The sequence below is a fragment of the Synchiropus splendidus genome, chromosome 5 (assembly GCF_027744825.2).
Source record: "Synchiropus splendidus isolate RoL2022-P1 chromosome 5, RoL_Sspl_1.0, whole genome shotgun sequence".
Taxonomy (NCBI): Eukaryota; Metazoa; Chordata; class Actinopteri; order Syngnathiformes; family Callionymidae; genus Synchiropus; species Synchiropus splendidus.
Window position 1 is genome coordinate 4,877,525 of NC_071338.1, and position 11,374 is coordinate 4,888,898.

Genomic DNA, 11,374 nt, shown 5'->3' on the forward strand with positions numbered 1-11,374 from the left:
TCAGGAAAAGACAGGCCTTTATTTTTAAATAAACAAAACATCAATTGAATACAATGATGAACAGATGATGTCCATGGACAGTTTCTAGACCAGTAGGGGTGGGACGTTTATCAGAACATGCATAACAGCTACATTTGGACGAGTCACATGAACAGCGTTTTGTTTCGGAGAGAACTTTTGTACAGTTTGTTATTGACTCCAAACAGTGGGTCAAAAAGGACATGGTAAGGCACTCGAGTCGCCATGGAACAGTCACACAGGTGTGCTCGGTGCTCAAGTCAAAAGGTAGTTTTAGTTTTGGAGGGACATTTTTATACAATGACTGAAGTGGAGCATACGGAGTATGACTTACATGAAATGGACATGGAAAGGTTTGCTGCAAATTTGGAACAACGCAGTGAAATAAATATCAATTAGACCAGAGTTAAAGCGAGGGGAAGAAAAATACAGTACATGAAGGGAAGCGACTGAACATTCAAGTCAATAGACAACGCAGCACAATGCGTTGGAAAAAAAAAAACAAAAAAAAAACAAAAGAAAGGATAAGAGGAAGATGTCCTGAGGTCAGATTTGACACCAAATTTCAACAGTCTGTTGGAACCTGTAAAACATAGACATTCTCATTGGGAAAAAGCCCAAAATATTTACATATATGAACTAGAGAAAACATCCGTGAAGCTGGCGGCTGAAACATGGCCACCGCCACAAGAGCAGAACCTTTATTTGAGTCTGATAGCCTGCTTCAGAACATCTGCTGGCATTAGTCAACACAGAAGGGGCAGGACTACAAAGAGTTGAGCAATTTGAGAGAACATGTGTGAGTTTGATTCCTGACAAGTGACTGGGGGTCCAACATGTCCATCGCAGCTTGTGTACTTTTGAGGTGCAGGTTTATCCAAACTGAAAGAAGAAGTTCCCTGGGCCGGAATCTGCAAATACAGATTAACATAAGTCTTCATAAGATACCCTCCTCCAACCTTAAAAGGGCTACATTCTAGTTTTATGATATCATACAAAAGTTTGATATGTCTGACCTCATAACTACGACAAAATGAGAAGAAATAATATCAGAATATGCCAGGGCTGCATTACTTAATTATATGCTGATAAGCTATATGGATGTGGACTAGCCAAGTAGTAGTAGCTCGATAAGATAGATAAGATAGAACACGTGTGTATAAGGATGAGAGGCAGTAGATGCAGGCAGTAGAGGAAGTGAAAACAGTTGAGTTTTCAGTCAAATAGAGTGCTGGACAGAGATGAGAAAAGGTGAAGAGGTGAGTGCAGGCAGTTTGGAATGGGCGAGGACAACTGTCAGGTGCAGAATCGTAGCTCAGAATACAAAAAAAAAAAAAAAAAAAAAAGAAGAAGAATTTGTAAGTTTGTATTGCTATCCTTGTTGGGTATGGGGTGTGAGGTTTCTCATTGATATAATGGCACTTATTGTATGCTTGACACATTGCACCTCTCTGAGTGTTCTCAGTACTACAGTTAGATGCATTTCTACAACGCGTTTCTTTGACACGTCAAATATCAACAGTTCATTTTTACACGAGGGCAAAATTGTTGGGAGAACACTGAATTTTAAACTGATCCAAACTTACCAGGACTAGAATCAAAAGTAAATCCTCCTCCACCACCTCCGCCAAAGAATGCTCTGAAGATGTTGTTGGCATCAAAGTCTAGAAACAGGAAATAGGAATAGTCGTGAATGAGTTTATATATGAGAATATGACATCATGACTGATCACTACATCAAGGTGCGGTTCCCTGTGTGACGGGAGTAGACTACCAGAAGTATTTCAGCAAGTTATTTTATGATGATCATTTTATTTATTTAATTATCTGAAGCAACAAGTTCAGTTCCATGTTAAGTACTATTGTCACAGAGAAATGTGTGAATATCAGCACAGAGACCTCTGATTTGATTCATTTTATCATTTCATCATTTGGGGATTAAAGAACAAAGCAATATTGTCCCTGGCACAGAACATATGTCACTGTTTGGAGCTGTTCCAGTTCAAGTTATTTTTCTTGTATGGATCAGACTTTTTACCTGACACAATAATAGAACAAATTTAACTGAAAATACCACAAGTTGAGGAATTTACTCTGCATTTTTTTCAATGACAACAATAGAGCTTGATTCATTAATTACAGAAAATAGTTAAAAAGCATTAGGCAATATATTCGAAGCAGGTACCTCCACCATCGAAGCCGCCATCATCAGTCAAGTCGTGCCCATTATCATATCTGATCTTCTTCTTTGGATCAGAGAGCACAGTGAAGGCCTCGCCAACTTCCTTAAACTTCTTTTCCTCCTCCTTTTGCACCTCAGGTGTTGCTGCACTGTGGCGATCTGTAGCACACACAAGGGTGGATATTGAAACACTGAAGTAGCCGATGTAAATTCTACATTTGTGTAGACGTTGAGAGATACCTGGGTGGTGCAGCAGTGCACGTTTACGATATGCTTTTTTGATCTCGTCCTCTGTTGCATTCTTGCCAACACCCAGTACCTTGTAGTAATCTTTTCTCTTGCTCTTTTTCAGTTCCAATTGTGCTGCTTTAAGGAGCTGCTTGTGGTCTGGAGATTAACGCATTTTAACATTCAAGAGGACCAAACAGAACTCACAAGAAAATCATTGTCATAATTACCTGATGTCTTCTCCGTCTGGTACACCTTTTCATAGTCCCGTACTGCCTCTTCATACAGCTCTGTGTCCATGTAACTACAGTTGACACACAGTAAGCATCAAGTCAACAAAAAATTTGTCTATATTAGGATTATACACCTGCAAATATGGATACATAAGTATCCATAGCCAAGAATTCAATTCAAAATTCAAACATTCCAATGAAGTGACTCAGTGTAAAGGGGTGTGAAGGTTCCCTCATTCCCAGTATGGGAGTGCATATGTGTGCGCTTTTATGTGTTTGTTTCAATGAAGGTGGATGACTATTTGGTAATGAAACGAAAAAGATTACACTTGAAAAAGCACATCCCAGAACTTGGAATTAAAGGCCATTGAAATATTAAAAGACAATTACGTCATAGGCCATTGTAAGTGTATATATGTATGTGCTGGCTCACAGTCTGATCGAAATCTACTCAAACAAGGAATGACAGAAAAGTGGGCATTTTGGTCATTGGTGGAATTACCTGCATGTGGTGTGTCCTCTGATAAAGGTTTGATAATAAATAGGCAAACAGTTATAAAAACTAGCTTGCTTCATGCAGTTATGTTTCACAGCAGAATGTAAATGACACGTGGTTTCAAACATTAGGCAGCAATACAAATAATTCAGGCCATTATAGAGCTACGTATTCATCTTATCTCCAAGCTGTCCAAGAACTGCAGCATGTTTCAGAGGGAAGAGAATGTGTGCATGTGTCTTTGACTACCAGAACATCTTTCTTATTGCCACTAGTCTGATGCTATTTTTTAAAAACTTTTGAATGTTATTCTCTAAATGTCCAAGTTTGGCCATCCAACCTGATGCTACCAGCCTGACCAAATGGATTGTGGTCTCAGACGGCAAGCAGGCAGCTTTCAGATCCGTTGTGTTGTGCGCGCAACTCTTTGCCTTTAATTAAGTTTACCATAAACAGCCTGATAATATAATATTCCATTTCTTCTGGCACTGAATATACTGTCATGCTCCTCACTCTTGCCAGTTTCCAGTCTTGAGACTCTCTCCTCCTGCATCATAGAGGTTGGCTTCATTTTGTCTGCCGATTTCCTCACTGGTTTGATACCACAAACAACTGATCCACCCACATGGTCAATGATTCTTTTGTGTTTCATCACTTAGGAAATGTTCTGACACTCAATTCAGATTTTTTTTTTTTTTGCAAGGCTGTTCACATTTCCAATCAAAAGCGATTAGTATGAGTCTCTCATCTGAACATTAAAGTGTCCCACATGTGCAATGAAGGACATGACCAGACCCAGTGCTCAGTGTTTGCAAAGTAGGACGCTATCAGACCAGTGGAGTATGTCTGGTAATTTCAAAGTTCCTGTTCTACTGTAGCCACCACATGTACAACATATTTGCTTTAAGGAGGAGGTTAGGATGGAAAAGATAAGAGAAATGTGGTTGTGGACTTGCAGCCAAGAGTGGTGGGATTCTGACGTGAGCAGCTTCACTGAAACTTCAGCTCATTCATAATTTCCGTACGACAAGAGAACTTCTGCATACTTTTGTGAGCACTCCATGGCATGTAGGTCGGATGAATGTGACCTGGTCATGAAGTTGCATGTCTCAAGATCAGATACGGTTTCTGGACCACACATCCAAGTGACCTTGTCACATTTGGGGGTGAAGAGTGGAGGGAAAAAATTATTCAGACTGTCATAAGATCGGATACATGTCGCATAGTGGCAAAATCGTTTTCTTCCTTTAAATAGTCAACTTCCTGTAGTTGTTGGTTTACTCATTTTAAAGTGGCACTCTGTAGCTCTGATTTCATAATTAATCACTATGTGTTGACGTTATACGCATTTTACTTTGAGAGTTAAAGCGAAACCACAGGATGGGCTGCATAATCAATCACTCAACAAAGCACATCGATCAACACATACCCATAGGTCCGCAACAAACAATGCAACATGATTCTATTGTGTGCCAGAATATATGTAGGTTAACTGATCGCTGATTTGGATGCAATGCCATCCTCGATTACTGGTCTCTTTTAAATCAAAGTATTTCGTGATCCAGCCATTCTCGCATGACTCGGGTGGAGAACTGAAGCTTAACTTTGGGTAGAAATTGAAAACTCCACGGCAGTTCGCTGTAGCAACGCTGTATCTCTAGCCGCTGCCATGTTATCGTTATGACGGATGCCACGTGAGACATCAACGTGAGGACTAAACAGGCTCCTGGATCAGCAATTTTTCACAGATGCCCACTCCCACTTTAAGAGGCTGAGTCCGGTTGCTACCCAATACCAGGATAAGAAACGGTGCACAGTTTTTATGTCGTTTTTTTTTCAGCAACGTACTTGAGATCTTTTTTTGTGTCACTGTAGTCTGGTACCTTTCATCCAAGACACCAACTCCATTACAATTTACATTTCGACATTAATATGTAACAAACACCACGCTCATGTTTGTAATTTTGTCATACAAAGATATACCTAGAATATCATATTATGATGTGCTTTAAATGGTAAAATTGAAAGAGGAGAGGACTAAAAACCATTTTGCAGCTTTTATAAGGAAATGTGGTGAGGCTGATACGCACCATTGTGCTCTTCGTAGGTATGCCTTTATGTACGTGTCATCCAGTTTGATTGCACTGGAACAGTCTTCGATGGCTTGGTTTAGCTTCTTGAGCTGCTCAAGGACAAAGAGTTGTTGGAAATGGTAATTATTTTCAAAAACATACATTAAGACCTTGCCTTTGCCCCAGCAGTGGCTCTGTTGCAGTACAGTTTGGCATTAGTTTTGATGTTGTTGGGGTCTATTGCCAGTGCTTCAGTGTAGAGTTGATATGCAGCTTCATAGTTGGCGATTTTGAAAGCAACATTGCCCTCCTCCTTCTTGGCCTTCAATGCTTTGGCATTCTGGAATTCAAGCAAAAACACTGCAGACTTTAGGATATTTATTACTTAAAAAGAACACACCAATAATAAATGTATACCTTAAAAAGTGCATGAGTGGTTCCTTCTTCAATTGACACATACATTTAAAGAAATTTCTGTTCCAGTAACATTAAATGTGTTGATGTGTGTTCTGACCATGACGTCATTATCAGACTTGATGCATCAACACTTGACAATGACAAAACTTACTAAAACTACTGTGAGAAAACACACATGTGCTGCACAGTGGCAGTGGTAGTGTCCAACACAGAGCACTGAGATGCAGAGCTACTCGAAACATCATGATCTCCATATTCCAAAATCAATAAATCAGATTCAATGGAAAAACTGTGAAGACAATACTGCATGCAGAAACAGATAGTGCTCTAGCCTTTAAAAAAGTTCCAGATTAGTAAACAAAAAATAACTTACTCTGCAAGCCAGACGGGCCTTTTCATGGTCTGGTGCCATGCGCAGAGCTTGGATGAAGAACTGAACTGCTTTGTCAATGCAGTCCTCATAGTAGAGACACAGGCCTCGGACATACAGGGCATCTGCATTTGTGGACTCCAGTCTCAGGATATCACTGAAAAAGAAAGTGGATTTTTAATGCCCAGAATAATTTACTGAAGAACTTACAGTACATCTTCATATTACACGAATCAAAGGCAAATTTTCATACATGTTATATACTTGAAACCACATACGTGCATCAATGTCCTACATTCTGCAAAACACACTTTTTCTGGCTTGTGAGTCGTAATTGTGGGACACTGCAACACGCATTTAAAAGAGTTTAATTGAATTAAGACCGTGCATGCATTTTTGAGAGAGATAAAACGTCTCAAGATCCAAACTGCCACCATTCCACCAAGCACTGACGTAACAATTTTCTGACACCGAATTTAGTGCTGACCTGTAAGCAATAACCTGTAACCGCTACTTAATGTGTAATCAATGTGTATAATGACTTTCACTCCCTTATGACTGACAGAATATACAGAACCTTTTTACGATATTCTTTTTTTTAAGATATAGTACAGCAAACAGATCACTGACAACTATGTGGAAAGGGTCCAGAATTAATGAAGACCAACGCAGAAACAGCACATTCGATTATACCTTGCAACAGACTGAGCTTCCGGGTAGCGTCCCAGCAGGGCTAAACACTCTGCCTTCAGGATCTTGAAGCGGTGGCAGGCAGATGCCAGAACGAGGGCCCGATCCATACAGTACACCACCTGGCTCAGAGCAATGCAAGCAAAAGTCCAGTTCACAAGACCTCAGAATGAATGACCTTCCACAACACAAGGAAAGGTCTCCTCTTTAATCAAGGCCAACATAAGTTTTTCACAAATCGCAGATGGTTTTAACTAACTTAATTCACAGAGCATTCCGATCAGGTGTTTATAACATAAAACTGTACATTTAACAGGGACTGCAAACACATGGAAACACAATATCTAAAAAGATCACCTTTCTAAAATCCCTCTTCTCAAAGCCAAAGTCAGCCAGTCTCTCGAACTCCAGCAGGGTGGCTGCATTCTTGTTCTGAAATCAAACATCATGATTACAAACTTTTTTCATCCATGCGAATAACTCAGGTCACTCATACAGCAGCGAGACAGAAATGTCTCATCAACGACTGTGATAAAGGAGTCTACATAAGATTGTCGTTATGGTCAGATAGAAGATCTACATTTTTGCCTAATAAAGGTGATAACAATGCCGAAATTTTATGTACACTTTGACTTTTTATTTCTTTTAGTAAGGAACTAATTAAGATAACATATATCAATTCTCCCTAATCAGCATCAGAACTACTAAATTTAATGCCTTAATCAATTCACGATGAGAAGATAAGGATAAAATGTCAGGTTTACGCTTTATCAGCCAGGTAAAATGTGACATCCAAATAGAGAGAACCATTCTGGGCCAATATTAAGGAGACCAACTAACCCAATATGACGGCCCAAACAAGTGCCTGGTGGAACCCAACATACAGACGGGACGGCATGAAAAAAATGCTATCTCTTGGTATAAAAAAATAAATGAACATGGAAGAATGTGTAGGTTGTTTGAATTGGTTTTCAAAAGCATATTGATTTAACGATTATTTGAAAGTTGTGCAAGAATAACAGCTTCCTTGCTAACCTCTTGCTGGGCCTCTCTGTTGCTAGGTTCCATTTCCAGAACTTTCTTGAAACAGCGGCTAGCGGCCATGGCATTCCCCAGTGAGAGATGGCACTTACCCTCACGCAAATGGCCCTAAAAGTTCAAACAGAACAGATATTACTCCATAAAAACAAGTCAAATCAGATTCAGAAATATGAAGTGAGTTACAAGGACTTAATTGAACTGACCTTCATGAAGCAGTCATCCAGCCGCACAGCTTTCTGAGAATCTTCCAGTGCCTCTTGGAAGCGACAGAGCATCATAAGGGTGGCTGCTCTGTTGCCATAATAACTTGCATTTCTGGGAGAAGCATCTTGCATAAATAAAAAAAGAGGAGAATATGTTACAAAATGTATGACATATTTATGGAAAATTAGGCTTCAGCAATAACACTGCTCTTCTGCACAAACATTTGTTTTTATTTTTTTTAATCATCCATATATTTATATCCCCTGATCTGAGTGCATCTCACAGATCACTAGGACAGAGAGACATAACCTCAAGTATGCCAGGGGAGCCACCTCCTAGTTGGACATGTACTGTCCTGAAGGGTACACATCCAGACCAAGATGACCAAGCCACTGCTGCAATCTCGCACTCCATCCTTCCATCACCTGTGTGCAAGACCCCATGATAGGATCCTACAGTACTCCATGGTGTTTTGACATATTTGTGCAGGTTTAAAAAGAAAGCCAGATCAACATAAATCTATGGTACGTTGATTGATGGGTATGAGTACTTGGTATCGGCAAGTAGTCAAATGTTAGTACTTACAGCAAAAAAGTGATACACAGGGACACCTCTATTTTTTTTTCCATATTGGCCAAATCAAAAATTCTGATTTCGATGGCAAATTCATTACCCACACACTGTGGCATATAACCCAGACAATGCCTGGACAGCGATCGGCAGTTGATGGTTTTAGCAACGACCCATTTCTCCGCTCCATACCAAAACAACAGCGCGTTGTGTACGCACTGCTTAGTGGCTGTTGACTACAGCTCTCTCTACAGCACTTGGGCTGGGTATTGCTAAGAATCTCACAATTTGATTTTGATTCCTAAGGTTGCAATTCCCAGGTAATTAAGGATTGGATTTGAGTAAGTAGTAAAAAAAAACATCGTCAATGTCAACTCAGACATTAACTGATGACAGACCTCTGCCTGAGTAGTAACAGAATGTGGCATTTCACAGCCAAAAGCAAACATGAATGAGTGTTAATTTTACAAGAAAATGAAACAAGCTGCGTAATACCAACTGTCTTGATTTATCTATGCTCCTCTCACAAGAAGTTGAACAAAGTCACAGAGATTACTGACGAGCAAGCGTTTTTATAATCTGTGAGGCACAGATCCAGCAGTCAAAATGAACAATAAATAGTCTGGTAATCTCCTCACTGCTCTCCTTATGAAGACAGCTGCATGGCTGCAGGATCACGGCAGTGAAAACAGAGCGCAACGTTATTCATTCAAGCAAATCTGTCTGTCAATAAAATCCGTTATTTAACAGCATAATAAAGGTGAAAACACATGAGTTATCAAACACCCGCTACACCTCCGTTCCCTAGCACCAGTCTCCTGCTGCTGCAGGTGCACACCTAGGAGTTCTGACAGTTTGTAAAGATGTTTTAGAACAATGTTGTCCGCCCAGATAGCGATCAGAAACCTTTACTGCTCTGCACTTATATTTGTGTGGCGTCGCACTGTACACGTTTCCTGCATTTAGCGCCAAGTCGCCTGAGGCGAGAAGCTGAGCGCCGTTCCCAGGACAAGGTGAACAGGGCAAAACCCTGTTTGCTTGTGTTCACGTCTGACTTTTGAGCCAAATACACTATGTCTTGAGACAGAGTCTGCAGTGTGAAAAGCCCCTAAATATCACAGTGAATTTACCATGTGAAAAAAGAAAGTTTGACAATCAGGTTCGCAAATCAACTTCCTTACCTATGGCCTTTGTGTAATAGTTGAAAGCTTCAGAATAATCTTTCTTGCTGTAAAAGATGTTTCCTTGTTCTTTGAATCCTTCTGCTTGTCTGGAAAGAGCACAAATACAAGATGGACATATAAGTGACCGACACAGATGCCCGAGCACGTACACACATTTGTATTTCTATGTCTTTGTGGAGTCCTGTCATTGCCTTAGTGCTTTCATAAGTCTCTCATGCTAAACCTAACCATCCAAAACAAGTGGCTAAGATTGACCAGAACTCCAAACGTAAACCTAATTCCAATGACCCAATAATTTTGACGTTCTCACCCACAAATCGGGGCATGGATTTGTGGGATCCAGCTAAATGGTCCCCACAACAGCATAATGTCGTCACAAGGATGTGTTTTGTCAAGAATTGGTCCCACAAGTAAGGATTAACCAGGAATGTGTATGCACACGCACACATTGTCATATAACCATCCAAAACAAAAGGCTAAACTTAAGCAAGACTCTTAACCAAACTTAAAACCAATTATAATGCGTAACCATATCAGGACCGGCAAAACGGCCCTAACAAAGCCAAATGTGTTCAAATATTGGCATTTTTTCATAGAGCACAGATAAACCAATCCGATGCATAAAACCAAAGACTAACATACACTACAGAAAAGGACACACATCCTTTTAACTGTACAAATGGGATGAACACTTTCAACTGAAAAGCAGGCACATTGAAGAAAAAAAAAAAACACACAAGCCACGGGTCATTAATTAAACTTCCGCAGTTTTGATGTTGTCCAGATCAAACCTGTAAATATGTCAAATTTCAGCCTACTACAACAGCATTATGCTTCCCTTCTAGTTAATTACGCTAGCGGAGACAACGGTGCAGTGTAGCCATTTCAAGGACGAAAGCACGAGTGTACAACAAAACAATAGTTTCCCCACAATCTTATTCGAGGATTTCAGGTTTACATATTTTCTATCAGAGTCACGACAAACGCAGAGATATTTACGCAATACGCTCACGGGGAACTGAAGCACATGAAACACACGACAAAACAAAAAAATATTTTTGGCGGGTGTTTCTCAATGCCACATATAAACGAGTGAAAGCAGTTTTGTTCTCTTATATTCACATGGCGCTGAGGAAGTTGTAGTTCGTTAGCTCATGCGTGTTAGCACTGAAATTAGCATGAAGCCTTGTCAGACAACAATGCTTTACTATCCCGCATTATTTCAAGCCGAATACGATGGTCTATTAATAATTCGGAGTATACCGTTCCATGTCCGCCTGATTGTGAATTTGTGGCTCAGGATCCACCGGCACGTCGATATCAACAGCTGCCATTATAAGAGAGAAAGAAAAGACGTCACTTCCGGGAACAAGCAGCTTGTTTTTAGGTCACAAGAAAAGAGGTCAGCGCTGAAAACGATGAAGGTATATTGGGAGCTGAACGGATTTGAAGGCGCAGAGGAAGATGTCCAGAAACTTGAGTTTGCGTAAATACAAACTTGAAGTCACAAAGAAAATTGTTTAATAGTTGCGCACTAGAAGAATGTTATTTCACAGAGTTGAAGATTTTTTTTATTCTGCAAATTAAAAATGAACAGCTACGCCTCCTGAAACTCATATTTTGCCGCTCCACTGCTGCGGTGCACAAATCATGATGGATTGTCATCCAT

General features: G+C 40.1%; 1 protein-coding gene across 1 annotated transcript; it reads right to left on the minus strand.

The window, feature by feature from the left end:
• Positions 1 to 11,126, minus strand: LOC128759464 (dnaJ homolog subfamily C member 7-like). Its single transcript, XM_053866427.1, has 14 exons — positions 10,969 to 11,126; positions 9,703 to 9,791; positions 7,951 to 8,075; positions 7,742 to 7,855; positions 7,064 to 7,138; positions 6,710 to 6,828; positions 6,020 to 6,173; positions 5,405 to 5,569; positions 5,248 to 5,339; positions 2,659 to 2,732; positions 2,441 to 2,587; positions 2,204 to 2,359; positions 1,605 to 1,682; positions 1 to 929 (listed from the first exon to the last, which is right to left on the minus strand). The coding sequence occupies exons 1-14, from the start codon at positions 11,037 to 11,039 to the stop codon at positions 892 to 894; spliced, it is 1,497 nt and encodes a 498-aa protein (XP_053722402.1). The 5' UTR covers positions 11,040 to 11,126; the 3' UTR covers positions 1 to 891.
• Between the last annotated feature and the right edge of the window lie 248 nt (positions 11,127 to 11,374).

Excerpts from the sequence above, each read along its gene's own strand:
- LOC128759464 (XM_053866427.1), bottom strand. The coding sequence starts at position 11,039 with ATGGCAGCTGTTGATATCGACGTGCCGGTGGATCCTGAGCCACAAATT. Across the intron at positions 7,139-7,741 it reads ACAGAGAGGCCCAGCAAGAG|AACAAGAATGCAGCCACCCT; the intron begins GTTAGCAAGGAA and ends GTTTGATTTCAG. Across the intron at positions 5,570-6,019 it reads AGGCCCGTCTGGCTTGCAGA|AATGCCAAAGCATTGAAGGC; the intron begins GTAAGTTATTTT and ends CTTGAATTCCAG.